At 42.1% G+C, this 14,745-nt stretch overlaps 2 protein-coding genes across 3 annotated transcripts; one reads left to right on the top strand and one right to left on the bottom strand.

Annotated features, from left to right (window-relative positions):
- Window positions 1–2,412: 2,412 nt before the first annotated feature.
- Window positions 2,413–10,415, top strand: rhot2 (ras homolog family member T2). 2 transcript variants are annotated; one of them, XM_068304949.1, is made up of 19 exons: window positions 2,413–2,589; window positions 3,110–3,168; window positions 3,379–3,460; window positions 3,793–3,836; window positions 3,991–4,044; window positions 4,130–4,182; window positions 4,418–4,526; window positions 4,614–4,715; window positions 4,901–4,999; window positions 5,115–5,223; window positions 5,327–5,447; window positions 5,665–5,749; window positions 6,145–6,290; window positions 6,406–6,506; window positions 7,914–8,044; window positions 8,177–8,257; window positions 8,355–8,477; window positions 8,682–8,881; window positions 9,023–10,415. In XM_068304949.1, the coding sequence occupies exons 1-19, from the start codon at window positions 2,553–2,555 to the stop codon at window positions 9,138–9,140; spliced, it is 1,854 nt and encodes a 617-aa protein (XP_068161050.1). In that variant the 5' UTR covers window positions 2,413–2,552; the 3' UTR covers window positions 9,141–10,415. The 2 variants fall into 2 exon arrangements, with proteins under 2 accessions (XP_068161050.1, XP_068161049.1); XM_068304948.1 differs by having other exon boundaries at window positions 8,679–8,881.
- A 1,708-nt stretch (window positions 10,416–12,123) lies between these two features.
- On the bottom strand, window positions 12,124–13,479 carry h1-0 (H1.0 linker histone). The gene has a single exon (XM_068305500.1). It carries the CDS (start codon window positions 13,237–13,239, stop codon window positions 12,646–12,648), a length of 594 nt encoding a protein of 197 aa, XP_068161601.1. The 5' UTR covers window positions 13,240–13,479; the 3' UTR covers window positions 12,124–12,645.
- Window positions 13,480–14,745: the final 1,266 nt, after the last annotated feature.

Below are 14,745 nucleotides of genomic sequence, written 5' to 3'. Positions count from 1 at the left end.
GACACCTGGTTGTTTGATTTCAGATCCTTAAGGTTTAAGCAGAGTGGTTCTTTTCTGTCTTAATTATCTTAAATTTTGATTCTGAATAATGAACAAACAAGCATTAGGAAAGGAAAAAGCAAAATATGTTGAGTACTCGCTGTTCTTCCATCCATCCATTTTCAACCGCTTATCCGGTGTCGGGTCGCGGGGGCAACAGTATCAGGAGGGATGCCCATACTTCCCTCTCCCCAGACACCTCCTCTGGGGGTAATCTGAGGCGTTCCCAGGCCAGCTGAGAGACAGCCCCTCCAGCGTGTCCTAGGTCGGAACACCTCCCCAGGGAGGCGTCCAGGAGGCATCCAGAACAGATTCCCGAGCCACCCCAACTGGCCCTGCTCGAGGCGGAGGAGCAGTGGCTCTACTCCGAGCTCCTCCCTGGTGACTGAGCTCCTCACCCTATCTCTAAGGGTACGCCCAGCCACTCTATGGGGAAAACTCATTTCAGCCACTTGTATCTGGGATCTTGTCCTTTTGGTCATGACCCAAGATCATGACCATAGGTGAGAGTAAGAACGTAGATTGACTTAATCGAGAGCTTAGTCTTGCGACTCTCTTCTTCATCCCGACAGACCTACACAGCGACCGCATCACTGCGGAAGCTGCACCGATCCGTCTGTCAAGCTCACGTTCCATCCTTCCCTTACTCGTGAAGTCTGTGTAGGTTCTCAGTCATCCAGGTCATTGTTATCCAAAAGCTGTTTAAGTCAATCCACTGGACGTTAAGAAAGTTCTTGAAGACGTTTCATTTCTCATCCAAGAGACTTCTTCAGTTCACTCATGAACAAGACCCCAAGATACTTAAACTCCTCCACTTGAGGCAAAGACTCTCCACCGACCTAAAGCGGGCACACCAATCGTTTCCGGTCAAGAAAAATGGCCTCGGATTTAGAGATGCTGATCCTCATCCCACACTCAGCTGCAAACCGTCCCAGTGCACACTGAAGGTCCAGGTTTGGTGAGGCCGACAGGACAACATCGCCCACAAAAAGCAGAGATGAAATCCTTTGGTCCCCAAACTGGACTCCCTCCAGATCCTGGCTGCGCCTAGAAATTCTGTCCATAAAGATTATGAACAGAACCGGTGATAGAGGGCAGCCCTGCTGGAGTCCAATATGCACTGGGAACAGGGGTTCTTTTTGCTGTTCTTTCCCTTCCTTTTATTTATGCTGCATAATGCACACTGATAACAGAAATTGTTCGATAGACACATTTTGACACTTATTCAATTAAAAAATTTTCAAGACCAGCCCCAACCAAATTATGGAGTGTGAAATGGTAGCTGGAGAGGTTTTAATTCACTAAGCTGCACGAACCGGGTGCTGCTAAATGCCCGCTCTTCATTCTGCCGTCTCTATCCCTTACTTGCATCTTTTCCATGCAAATAAATGTGCGCATGCATGAGCTTCAGTTAGCATATATGTGAAAGTGTGTTGGGTGGAAAAAATAATTTCCCCATTGAGGGACTAAATTACTAAATAACAAATGAAAGAATTTTCTACTTTCTTAAAATACACATCCTTTCAGATTAAGTAGATGTAGATAATACTTTAATTAATGGTGAAGAAAATTGACCGGTTGAGAAAAGTACCCATCATTTCGAACCTTTTTTCTGTAGTTGTCCTTTATATCGTGTTAAATGTATCCTCCATTCATAAATTGATTTATGGGCAGCTGGACTACCTATTCCAGATGTCATAGGGCATGAGGCCAGTGAGCTGCGGAGCCACACAAAGACAGACAACCTCACAATCACGCTCACACTCACACACTACGGGCAAGTTTGAACGTCCAACCTGAAGCGCACGTTTTTGGAGGTGGGGAAAGCCGGAGAACTCGGAGAGGAACCCACGCAGACACGGGGAGAACGTGCAAACTCCGCACAGACCGGGACTCGAACCCGCTACTACCTTGCTGTGCGGCGACAGCGCTACCCACTGCGCCACCGTTATGAATTACATATAAATGAGAAAAACAAGCAGCATATAGAGTTAAAAAAAAATCTTCAGTGCAACATTTTATCATCAAGGAACATATTAACCACACACAAAGAAATGATTCTGCGAGGATAATCACTTCAGTTTAAAGTAAAATGGGCTTATTAATTAATATTAATAATAATTAATATGAAGTCATGTTTGCCCTTTCCAATGTATTGGTTGCATTAATGTTGTATTAATGATTTCCTGTAAAGCATGTGTTCTGCCTAATTGTAACTACATGTCACTGTATGTTACTGTGTTACCGTATATCATATTTATTATCATTACTGTACATTTGTTCTTTCGTTGACTGGATGAACTTTACTCAGCGCAGGCAGCAGGCGCTCTGTTCCACCAGTAGGGGGCGCTTTCCCCCCTACGTGAACCGGAATAATATGGTTTCACCTTGGGTGTTTATCTTTGTGGAGGGGACCACATTTTATTTAAACTAACATTTTGAGACTCAAATGAAAGCTACATGTCACCGTAGTATTGCTGTGAGACTGACTGTTGTTCAAGCAGAAAGAAAACATGAAGCAAGACGTCAGGATACTTTTATTGGGGGAGCGTAAGTCATTCGCATTGACAGCCATCAAGCTAAAAGGCTAATGATAGCAGAAGCATTAGCTCTTCTAGCTAAGTTATTAACTTGTTGCGGAATTTATTTCGGTTAACTTATTCATATCGGCCTGGCGTCAAAAATCATTTTGAAATGCAAACTGAAATCTGAAGGTGCTGTGTGCCCAGGGTTTTCGAGGGAGTATCTCCCATTGCATTAGCATAAGCTAAGATGTTATGCTAATTTAGCTTAATAGAACTGGCTGAAGTTGTGAGTGTTTATTATCGGAGGTCAGACGCTGTGCAGAAGTTTCTGAACATGTGTCTCCAAAATCCACATTAGTTACCCACTCCCAAACATGTTTACTGACTTCAACCCATGTCATATTAGTTTATACACAGTATGTGTTAACATGTCAGTAACATGGCCAGTCACTGCTACCTGCTGTGACCTCGTCACATCGGATGTTTGAGGCTCTATCTGATAAAGTTTACCAGCTCTTTTCATGTTCATGTTCATGTTCCAACAGCCAAGGTGGGGAAGACGTCACTGATCATGTCTCTGGTTGGTGAGGAGTTCCCTGAAGAGGTGGGTGTCTGTGCAGCTCCTCATCACTCTGTGTTTGTGCCTTAAAGCCCCAATTCATGGATGCTGGGAGAGGATGCAGCAGCTAAACATTTGTGCTCACAGTCATGTTGTTCACTGAATTTATTTCTGTTTCTGTGCAGTCATTGAAGAAATCAAAAATTTAAACTGCGTGTGTTCTGTATTTTGTTTATGATGTACAATCTCTAATAGGTTCCTCCCAGAGCTGAAGAGATCACTATTCCTGCTGATGTGACTCCTGAGAAGGTGCCCACACACATAGTAGACTACTCAGGTAACGTGAGCTGAACACTACCAGATGTAGAAAAAGTACCCAGCCTGTTAGAGACTGGGTCCCGGTACATGATTGTTCTAATGCTATTCCTCCATCACAGACACCCATCTCGGTTATTCCATGTTTGATTTAGTTTACGTGCTTCATTGGTAATATATTAACAGTTAAAAATGTTTGTGTTAAACATTTATCAAACTATGATGGATCTAAAAGTACGGCAAAACCCACATCACTGTAAGTGGTTAGTGGGAGTCAAAAAAACTTTATTGCCAGCATAAATGGACCCATAAAACCTTATTTATATTTGTTTTGTTTACACTTGTCCTTCACAGAAAAAGAGCAGAGTGATGAAGTTCTTAGAGATGAGATCATCAAGGTAAATACACACACTGCACTAATATCAATTCCAATGCTTGAATTTTGTGTATTTTATTCTCATATAGTCTTAACATATAATGCATGTTTTTTAATACATCGTGTTGATTCTGTTTAGTGTTCTTATAAGATGTTTTTTTTTCTACCTCGCACAGGCTAATGTGGTTTGTGTAGTGTATGATGTCACCAATGAGGATACGATAGACAAGGTAACCCAGGATTGGTTCATGCTGTCGTAATGTACAACATCTCTTTAACTGGATATTACATGTTGTTTTGGCTCTTGTTTTTTAGATCAGGACTAAATGGATCCCTTTAGTTAATGGAGATGCAGAGAAAGGAAACAAGTACGTATCAGCTGATGCGGGTGTGTGTTACCTGAATCAGTGAACTTTGTACTCCTTCTATTCTATGTTTACATGTGATGTTGACAGACTTGGTTATCTAGGAATTTGATCAGGCTTTTACATTTTAGAAAGTTACCCGAATAAAACCTAAGCATAAAAGAAAAAATGCCCAATAAGAGGAGAGATTGCACATAGATGTAGATGTCATTTTACCAAGTCTTTTTGTTCCAATCAGAGTTCCCATCATCCTTGTGGGAAACAAGTCTGATCTACGCTGCGGTAGCTCGATGGAAACCATTCTTCCCATCATGAACCAGTTCTCTGAGATCGAGACATGTGTTGAGGTGAGACTGAGCTTCATCATTCTGCTGTTTACTGCAAACAAATGTATTCACTGTAATTATTATCATCGACTGTTTTTCTCTATCAAGTGTTCTGCTAAGAACCTGAAGAACATTTCTGAGCTGTTCTACTATGCACAGAAGGCCGTTCTTCACCCCACTGCTCCTCTTTACGACCCCGAGGATAAACAGGTCAGCTAGCTGTGGAATCTACACTAACTTAAACTGCTGTCATTTTTATTTCCTATTTCAGTATATTTTTTATGTCATGGTGACTTCTGTTATTTTTATTTTCTGTCTTAATATCTTTTGTCGTTTATTTGAAACACTCTACATTGCCTTGTTATTGTGTTATTTATTCTGATATTTTTCCTCAGCTCAAACCGTTGTGCGTCCGAGCCCTCAGCAGGATATTTTATATTTCTGATCAGGACAATGACCGTATTCTCAGTGATGCTGAACTCAACTGCTTTCAGGTACTGTAGTTTAAAATCATTATTTTTATTATTTATTCTCAGTTTAGAAATCCAATTTTTTTTTCTTTGATGCAAAAAAAGTTAAAAACACAAAACATATTCATCATTGTTGCAGAAATCTTGCTTTGGGAATCCTTTGGCACCTCAAGCCCTAGAAGATGTGAAGACAGTAGTTTGGAAGAATACCAGCGATGGAGTTCAGGACAACGGCCTGACCCTAAATGGTAAAAATAAATCATGAATAAAGACATGTTTAAACATGTCTTTGCATGACCACACTCAAGTAACGGCCAGGTGCTTTCTTTTTTTTACTTTTCTTTTTTTCAGGTTTCTTGTTCCTCAACACGTTATTTATCCAGAGGGGCCGACATGAAACCACATGGACGATCCTCAGGAAGTTTGGTTACGACGACAACCTTGAACTGACTGACGATTATCTTTACCCTGAGTATGTTTCTCAGCACTGTTGCAACATTGCAGTGAAATGAGCTGTAAATTATTATATTGGTGATAACACAAATGACAACAGGCTGCATTGTAATTGTAATGTAAAGATTCTACTTCAAAGTCATGTATCTCTGATGTCTTTATTTGGAATGTTTCCTTCTGATTTTGTATAATCTTTAGGAGTGTAGTCATAAATGTTGTTATTTCTCTATCCTCAGACTACGAGTTCCTGTTGGCTGCACCGCAGAAGTGAATAATTTCGGTCTCCAGTTCCTCCAGCAGCTCTTTGACAAGTACGATGAAGTGAGTAGCTCTCGCTGTGTTTGGTCTCCGTGTCTCTGCATTTCTAGCATTATATCTCAGTTTTCCATGTGACATAATGATCAAAATTAAATCAACTTTATTTATAAAGCACTTTTCATGCAAGAACATGTGATGCAAAGTGCTTTAAATAATTAAAAACAATAACCACAATTAAAAAAAGAGACCGAAGGGACTTAAGGACAGCACCCCACCAGCAGACTCAACACGGCTCCCAGTGTGGAGGAAATACTGGAGTAAAAGCTAAAGACTACAAGCATAAAAGAGAGAAGAAAAAAAAGAATAATTCTAATGAAAACATTCAAGTATAAAAAGTAAATCAGGAATTCTGTATATGGTGTCCTTGTTTTGAAGAAGTGGTGTGTTTTCCTTCTTAGGACAAAGATTTGGCCCTGTCACCGACCGAGCTCAAGAACCTGTTCTGCGTCTGTCCATACATGCCGTGGGGTCCGGAGGTCTGCAGCACGGTTCCGACCACAGACGAGGGCTACATCTCTAAGCACGGCTTCCTTTGTCAGTGGACGTAAGTGTCTTGCACTGATCCTTGTGATTTGTTCCTAAGCATTAGCTTTGCAGTGTTTCACACAAAAGTAGTGCATGCTTAAAGGTCACATGACTGTCTAACCCTTCACATGCAGGCTTTCTGCATACCTTGACATCCACCGTTGTCTGGAGCACCTAGGATACCTCGGCTACTCGATCCTAACCGAACAGGAGTCACAGACTGCTGCAATCACAGGTGTGTGCATGTTGGTGTGAATTTACTCTGTTAACTATGGGCTACAACAGATGGATTTTTTTTAAAAAGTGAAATATAATTTGAAATTTGTTGTTTGTCTTAACAACAACAATCTCTTGTTAATGTTTTGTTGCCTAAAGCTCCATAACATTAACAAGCAATTGGTGAAGAGAAAGCCTCTTGTTTTAGACACCATTATGCATTTTGCTACGCACTTGGGATTGGTCCATTTGGTAAACAATAAGGGAATGATACATGCTGCTCCAGACATCGGCGCATGCTCCAGCTTCTTGTTATTTATCTGTTTTCTTCAAACCCATCAGAGATACACCTTAACACTTTTAAGAAATACTAAATGGGTAATGGTTTATTTATTATAACATATACAAACATAAATTCAAGTCAAGCTATGTTTGTTCATGATGGGGTCAATAAAATCAAAGACAGTAAAGTTTGAGTATTTTAATAATACACCTTTTCAATGAAGATAAACATGATCAGTGATATTTTAAATTCTTGCGTCTCCAGTCTTTTGTTTGCTACCATGTGTCCTTAACAAGCACAGAGCACCGGAAGAGTTTATAGGAAATGTACAAACAAGTAAAAACAACAGGTGTTTGAATATAACGAATTCTAAGATACTGTATTTTGTACAATCTACCTTTGATGATTTGGAAAATTCCCCTTATTGCCACTAGATGTCCCTATATCTACAGTCCAGGTCATTCTGTGTCAGCAGTAACAAAGAAAAATCGATTGGATCAGTTTTCATTTGCAGGGTCCAGGAAAGAATCCATAAACTTTTTCTTCAGACCCTTTTTTTTTTTAGATTCCCAGCAGTTTTTTGTGTTTTGTTTTTCACAACAATTTCTGCAGTAATGCAGAACTACACAACCAATGTGCACAAAACTTTGTTGAGGGGTATAGCAGGGGGCTGACAAGTTAAAAAACATGTTTCATATTTCTACTGACAGTCACTGTAGTTAAAAATAGCTTTATACTGTCCTTCATTCCTGCTATTATTAAAAAGCTTTTGATGCAATCTACCTAGAAATGCCCGTGTATAAACAATGAAGTACTTGTGATGTGTGACACTGTTCTGTTTTGTTTGGTGACCAAACCAGGCAGTGATAAAAGGAGAGAATGAACTCATTTGTTTCATGTAGAAGAATGAAATGACAGCTCCTGCAGCAGGCTGATCCTTCTCAGCCAATGCAGGAATGAAAACTTTGGCTCGAGCCTTTGTGTTGATGACGTTAGCCAAATAATCAGCTCTGAGATGATGCCTGTTGTACTATGTCATGTTCTGCTTGACAGAATGGTAGTCCTGGATGTGTGCGGGTATGTGTGTGTGTGTGTGTGCACATCGTATTGTTTATATTTTGTGTTTGTGTTTGTTTATTGCAGTAACACGAGAGAGAGAAATTGACCTGGAGAAACGCCAAACCCAGAGGTCAGTGTTTCTCTGCAAGGTGATTGGACCACGGGGGACGGGCAAGACAGCGTTCCTCCAGGCCTTTGTGGGACACAGTGTTGCGGTATGACACCATCTGCTCATGTGGAGCTGAATCTATGAATCATTGCATTATATGACCTTAAAAGCAACTAGTGTGTAGCACAGCTACTGATGTTCACCTGTGACCTTTTCACCTGCCGTCTGCCCTCATCAGAGTAAAGGAAATTCCAGTAGTGCCTTCTTCCCCTACACCATAAACACTGTCCAAGTCAGCAAGCAGGAGAAGTACCTGATTGTAAGTCGCTGCCTCCTTGATGTAAATGTTGACCCTTGACCTCTGATTCTGTCTCAGGAATGAGAACCACACTTGGTTTTTTTTCCTTCCCATGCAGCTCAATGAGGTTGACGTGGAGTTAGAGTTCCTGAAAGCTTCAGACGCATCCTGCGACGTCGCCTGTCTCATGTACGACACCAGCGATCCACATTCCTTCAACTACTGTGCCAGCATATACAAGGTGAGTGACGGCAACGGTTACAGTTGCCTTTAAGACATTTCTCCTCCATAAATTTGAGCAGCATGTGTCAAAGACGTGATGAAGGCTTTCTTACATTCTGCTTGGCTTAAGTTTACCTGGATTTAATTGACAGCTCCTTGACAACAAAGGAAGTTTTCAAGTTCCCAGTGAAGTCATCATCGTATCTCATTTGTTATCCAGCAGCACTACATGGACAGCAGCATCCCCTGTGTGCTGGTCGCCTCCAAAGTGGACCTCCCAGAGGTCAAGCAGTTCCACGGCATGACTCCAGCGGAGTTCTGCTATAAACACCGACTGCCTCCACCGCTGCCCTTCTCCACCCTGCTCCTCGACTCCACCAGCAAAAATATCTACACCAAGCTTGCCTGGGCAGCCATGTACCCGTAGGTTAACGCTAGCCTACCTGTAAAGATCATGATTAGAATAGTGTGATCAACAGATAGTAGTTAAAATAAGCTAGCTTTATTTAATTTTTGCGTTGTGTAGCTGCGTGAGTAATGATTTTTTTTCTCTCCCATCTTCAGACACCTGAACGGTTCAGACATGAGCAACACATCGTTCTGGCTGAGGGTGGCGTTGGGATCGGCTGTGGTGGCGGTTCTTGGATTTGCCATTTACAGAGCCATTGCCAGACTGAAATGATCAACAGCCAGCTGAGCTTATTTTCCCCACGCTGATACCCATCCATCAAGATTTATGAGACCAGATCCAGAACCACAGCAGTCAGAACTGCCCTGAGCCTGCATCAATTTATTTTTTGGCCCACAGGCTCCCAGGGAACTCTCCATACCGCTTTGGGTTTTTTTTTCTCAGTGTCTGCCTTCATCTCTTAGCCTCTCAGTCAGTTGATTGCAAAAGTCCCAGCGCTGCTGGAAGACGTTGATCACATTATTCCCCATGCTGTTGTCCCCTGCTTTCTCTGCCTTATTTACTCCAACTGGGCTCCCGGTGCATTGGTACATGAAGGGCTGTTCATGTCCAAAGAGGTGCTTTATTAGAGGAGACGAGAGGCAGGAAAACGTTTGTGTCTTACCTCTTTCTCCTCTGTTACTGTTTGGTATGAATGATGAGATTGGCCAGGTTTTATATACATGCAGTGTTCTCTTATGCATCATGCAGAAACATGCCACATTGGCTCGACTGAAGAACCAAAGCAAAATGAAACATTTTTTGACTGCATGGATCGACTGCAACCGGAACTCGGCAGTGATCTGGTCGTTTTGACCGAGCAACCACAGAGACCGGAGGTCCGTGAAAAAGTCAAGCAGCTGCGAATATTCATAGCATGTTGTTTGCCTCCTAAGCATATTATTTACGAAGAGAATTTAAAATGCAGTGTTTTTAGCGGTAAGGCCTTGAGTGATCTGCTCTGAAATGGTGAATGTGCACAAAAGAAAATTGGCAATTTTTTAATGCACCTGCACAGAAAAAGAAAATGGGAAAATATCAAAATTGCAAAGTTTGAAAGAGAATATTCTTTCTCCTTCCACTCAGTTTCTTTTGCTCACATGAAAATGGATTGAATTTACAGACTGAAATAAGTTAATAATCTGTCCATTGGTTCACATGCACCTGACATTGTGCACACATCTTACCTTTGTTACGTAATCTGCCACTGGGATGTTATTATAATTAGAACATGAGTCAGTCGTGTCCGTGGCTCATATGTGACTGACATAGCTGGGGACCTGCTGCTGCAGAAAACACGTCTGAATTTTTATCGTGGCTGTTTTCTTACTTAAAATCGTTTTAAATGCCTAATAAAGGAGCGAACTGTGGTGCTTGTGGCGGAGAGCATGAAAGGTATGATATAACAATATGATGTGGTCAGAAGGTATATTAGGGTTTAGTGGAAAAATCCTCTGCTGTATGTCAGCTGTTCACAATAACAAAATTAAAGATTCCATTTCAAATATTTTTCCACTTCCACAAAGTATTATAACACTTTGTTCTACCAAAACTCTGATATTACTGACATCTGCTGTCAGAAAATTACTCATCCCCCTCATACCATACCTCATATTTGCAATTTAGTTGCTGTTAAAAAAATTTGCCAACCAAGCACCCAAGTGTTGTTTATTTCTGATAAGATCCAAAGTCTACATCAGGGCTCCATGAGCATAAAGTCAACCCCGTGACGATCCACAAAGATCTACCAGAAAAAGTTGTGGATCTATCTGAAGGGGCAGCCCACATAGCCTGACTTCAGGCCCCCCCAAAAAAAGATCTGCTGGGATTTGAATAAAATGGTTGCAAAACACAAACACAGGAATATTACGGACCTGAGGAATGCTGCCAGCGCCTGGTGTCTGGTTTGTGTCATGTTTGGAACAGGAGGGATCAACAAACAACTTTGGACACTTGAATTACGCTGCATCATTTTGACACGACTGCATTCAGGAAAAGCATTTTTGTGAAAATACTATCCGTTGAACTGTGTTTAAACTCTTAGTTGCTGTTATTGAGAACAACTGACAGATTGTATATTTTGCTAATCTAAAACAATTCAAGTTGATTTATTTTAAATTGTTGGACACTTGGTGCTCGTTTTCCACCTTCAGGTATCAAAATTCATAAACGACCACCCACTTAAGCATGGCGTGACGCAACTGAAATACTAAGGTAAAAAAATAGAATATAAATGCCATATCAATGGAATGACAAAACACTTGCTGTAATTGTAATAGCTTTCACACTTCTCTAAGAATACCTGAACAGAATGCCACTGTGAAACTGGATGCTCCACTTTAATTGTTAAGCCTTCAGTAACTTTTTAAAATAAATAATTTGATGGTCTTAAACTCTTCAGAAAGCTGTTAGGGTAATAAATCCATAACTGATATAAATGACTGCTGATGACGTCCTGGTTGCAGCGGGCACGATCCTGCTTTTCCTGCTTGTGGCCACAAGGGGTCAGTGTTGTGTTTCTGCTGAACGGCAGGACGCGTCAGCGCTACGTGTGTTTACCATCCATTGTGACCACTCGTGGAAAAGCGGGTGTTGTATTTCGAGTGTAGTTTGAAGCGCTGTGAATGAACCTTCACGTCTGCAGTCAGAATGCACGCAACTGTGTGCAGGAGCACGATCTCTCTTTTTATTATCAATATTATTTATTATTTTAATCTTGAGTGTTCATCACCAACTACCTAAAATTTTTTAAACTTGTCTTTCTTTCTCTGTAGGACCTCCACGGTCTGTAAGGTTGTAATCTGTATTGCTGGTGACCTACAAGGTCCCTTCAATTTTGTTTAAGTGATTTAGAATAAATTAGTGGTTTAGTTTGGGTACTAGTTCAGATATTTAACATTCAGTAATTTTTTAGATGTTATATTCCTGTAGTACCTTTTGCAGTTTAACATAACATTAGAAACAACCAGAAAGTTTTTTTTTCATGTTCTCATTGTAATCACTGTCTTCATGGGGTACAACTTACCTCTCATCGGACCTTCCATACGTGAACTTTGCAATATTTCTGATGCCAAAACAACTATAATATACGTATATTAGTGTGTGTGTGTGTGTGTGTGTGTGTTCCATTGTGCCGACTAATCTTACAGAATATTTTCGCCTACTTCATTTAACGCACGCATAAAATGCTCATAACAAAAGACCAAAATCATTTTGTAGAAGATGACAAGGGTTTATTGAATTCTATAATAAACAGTCATTAAAAGTGACTGAACACAGTGAGAGGTTCGTTTGTTGTGAGTCATCAGAACATGAAGATATATGCAGAATTAAGCATGAATGACAATTATGGAGCCTTCGGGAAAATCTTGCTGACGTCCACTGCCAATGGTCTTTACATTGTGAAGGCTCAACAATGCCCATCGGTGACACACTTGCATTTTCAGTATGACCCCGTGCAGTAACAATAAGTCCAATAGTTCAACTGTATGTACATTTCTTTTTTACCCCAAACTAACCTCATGGATCAAAGAGAAATTATTTTTAACAGCCAAAAAACGAAAAAAGGGTTCACAAAAATTTTTTTTTCTTCTACATAACCTATCGGTGGTAGTGCAATGGAGAGAGAACTAATGGTAAAAACAGCATCAAATTTGAATGAGACCTTACAAAAATAATACATATACGCAGAGATTTCCAAAAAAATATTTACAGTGACTGTCCATCAAGTATTGTCCCTTTACTTCTTCTTGGCGGCTTTGGCTGCCCTCTTCGTTGGCTTGGGCTTTGGCTTGGTAATCTTCTTGGTCGCTTTCGCCTTAGCCTTGACTGGTTTGGACTTCTTTGCTGGCGCTTTCTTGGCTTTGGCCGGTGGCGCCTTTTTGGCGACCTTCTTCGCCCCCTTCTTCACAGCTGACTTCTTGGGCTTCTCGGCCACCTTTGACGGCGTCTTGGGCTTGACCACCTTCTTGGCTCTGGCGGGCTTTGCCGCCTTCTTTGGTTTGCTGGTCGCCGCTGCCTTCGGTGCCTTTTTGGACTCCTCCGGTTTGGTCAGCTTGAAGGATCCGGACGCACCGACGCCTTTGGTGTGGCGCAGCATCCCGCTCTCCACCAGCCGCTTCAGGGCCAGTTTCACCTGCACGTCAACGTTGTCGCCCACCTTGTAGTTCTTCTTCACGTACTTCTGGATGGACTGGCGGGACGCGCCGCTCCGGCTGTCGTCGTTGACGATCGCCGCTTTAATCATGTCCGAGTATTTCGGATGAGAAGCGGGTTTCTTGGGTTTATTCACCGTCTTCTTGGTTTTTGCAGGAGCTGCCGACGTTTCAGTCATGGTGACTTTTCTTTGAAGTTAGTTGAGCAAAAAAAAAACAAAAAAACAAAAAAAAGTCCTGGATGTGTGATTTCACCGGGTTGGAGCTGCTTCAGGGGGGGGGGTCCCTAACAACAAACACAAACGCACCGAATCAAAGGTTTCCACCCTTAAATCCCTAAAATCACGCACTCGCTTTTGTTAACGGAGGACTAACGCGGTGGTCGCGGGGTGTCTGCTCGCAGCCTAACGGACCATTAATTGTCTTGTTCCACGGGCTCCTCAGCCAGCCTATGAAGGCTTTCTGCGGACCTGATTGAGAACACCAACTGCCAGCAGCTGATCTAGCGGACTCCATGGAACTGGCGCCGTCCCGTTTGTGTTTCTTCACCGTCCAACTCGCGTCAAATACGAACGCTGCGGCGGAGAATTGATCCGCACGACATGACGAGCCGGCAGCAAAGACATTGGGCTCCACGTCCACGCACTTTTTTACCTCCGTGGACGCCGGTGAACAACTTTTATTCCAGGAAAACCCGCTGGAAGTCACGCGTGCTGTGAACAATTTTGCACAATTCCACTTAAATTGACCCAAAGAGACAAAACCTGGGAGAAAACCATCCAATGCATTTAGAAATTGAATCTATGCTCAAACGGATGCGCGACATTCGCTCGGTGTGAGATTCGGTTTTTGCTTTTAATACATCGATACATTTTCCCAACTAACACAGTCCGGCCATTGACTTTGAGTGACGTGGTCTAGATTATTTAGTGTTAAACCGCCTATAAATTAAATTCTACAATACCCAAGTCACAGGTGACATTCGGAACGATAACGTGGGTGTCTGTGAGGGGGGAATCGGGGGCTGGATCGGCTGTGGGGGCTGCTTTTTGGACAGAATTGCTTATATCTGACACTACGGTCGTCGCCTCTCCAGCTCCATTGTCAGGAAAGTTGCCAACACCTCCAAAGATCAACGATTCACAAATCTCATCAGATCATCGACAATCGTGTTTCGGACAGGGGTGGAAGTGGCTGCTGTGTGACCAGGTATGGGTCGAGCTGCGGGGGGGGGACGCATCCGACACCAAAGTCCTTCAATCCGGGGCGCAGTGATGGCTTTCTATTGTTCAGGGAGCTGGCGCATCAGACCTGTCAACACCAGCTCTGACATTTGGCTCTCCTCATTTTTAGGAGGATGTGTGTTGATACTTATAAGTTAGAAAAACCTCCCAAATGTCAAATTTTACTACAATTTTCTAGTATTTCTTATTTTTACACCAATTCCACTGTCTCTCCCCAGCAACGCCATTTTGATTCCTAGATGAAAGTCACAGCCAAGAGAAGCAGTGCTTTCCTCCGACTTTTGTGTCAGGCTTGTCGGACTTACTTGACACTATTTTGGGGTGATAACTTAAATTTCTGTCCTCATCCACCTCACACAAAATATAAAGAGTCTGTCAGAGGGTAATACGCCCTGTGGAGCTGACCACACTGGGATCCTGACCCACTGGTGTTCACAAACA

The sequence above is a fragment of the Antennarius striatus genome, chromosome 21, assembly GCF_040054535.1.
Source record: "Antennarius striatus isolate MH-2024 chromosome 21, ASM4005453v1, whole genome shotgun sequence".
Classification (NCBI taxonomy): Eukaryota; Metazoa; Chordata; class Actinopteri; order Lophiiformes; family Antennariidae; genus Antennarius; species Antennarius striatus.
This window is presented reverse-complemented; position numbering and strand designations above follow the sequence as displayed.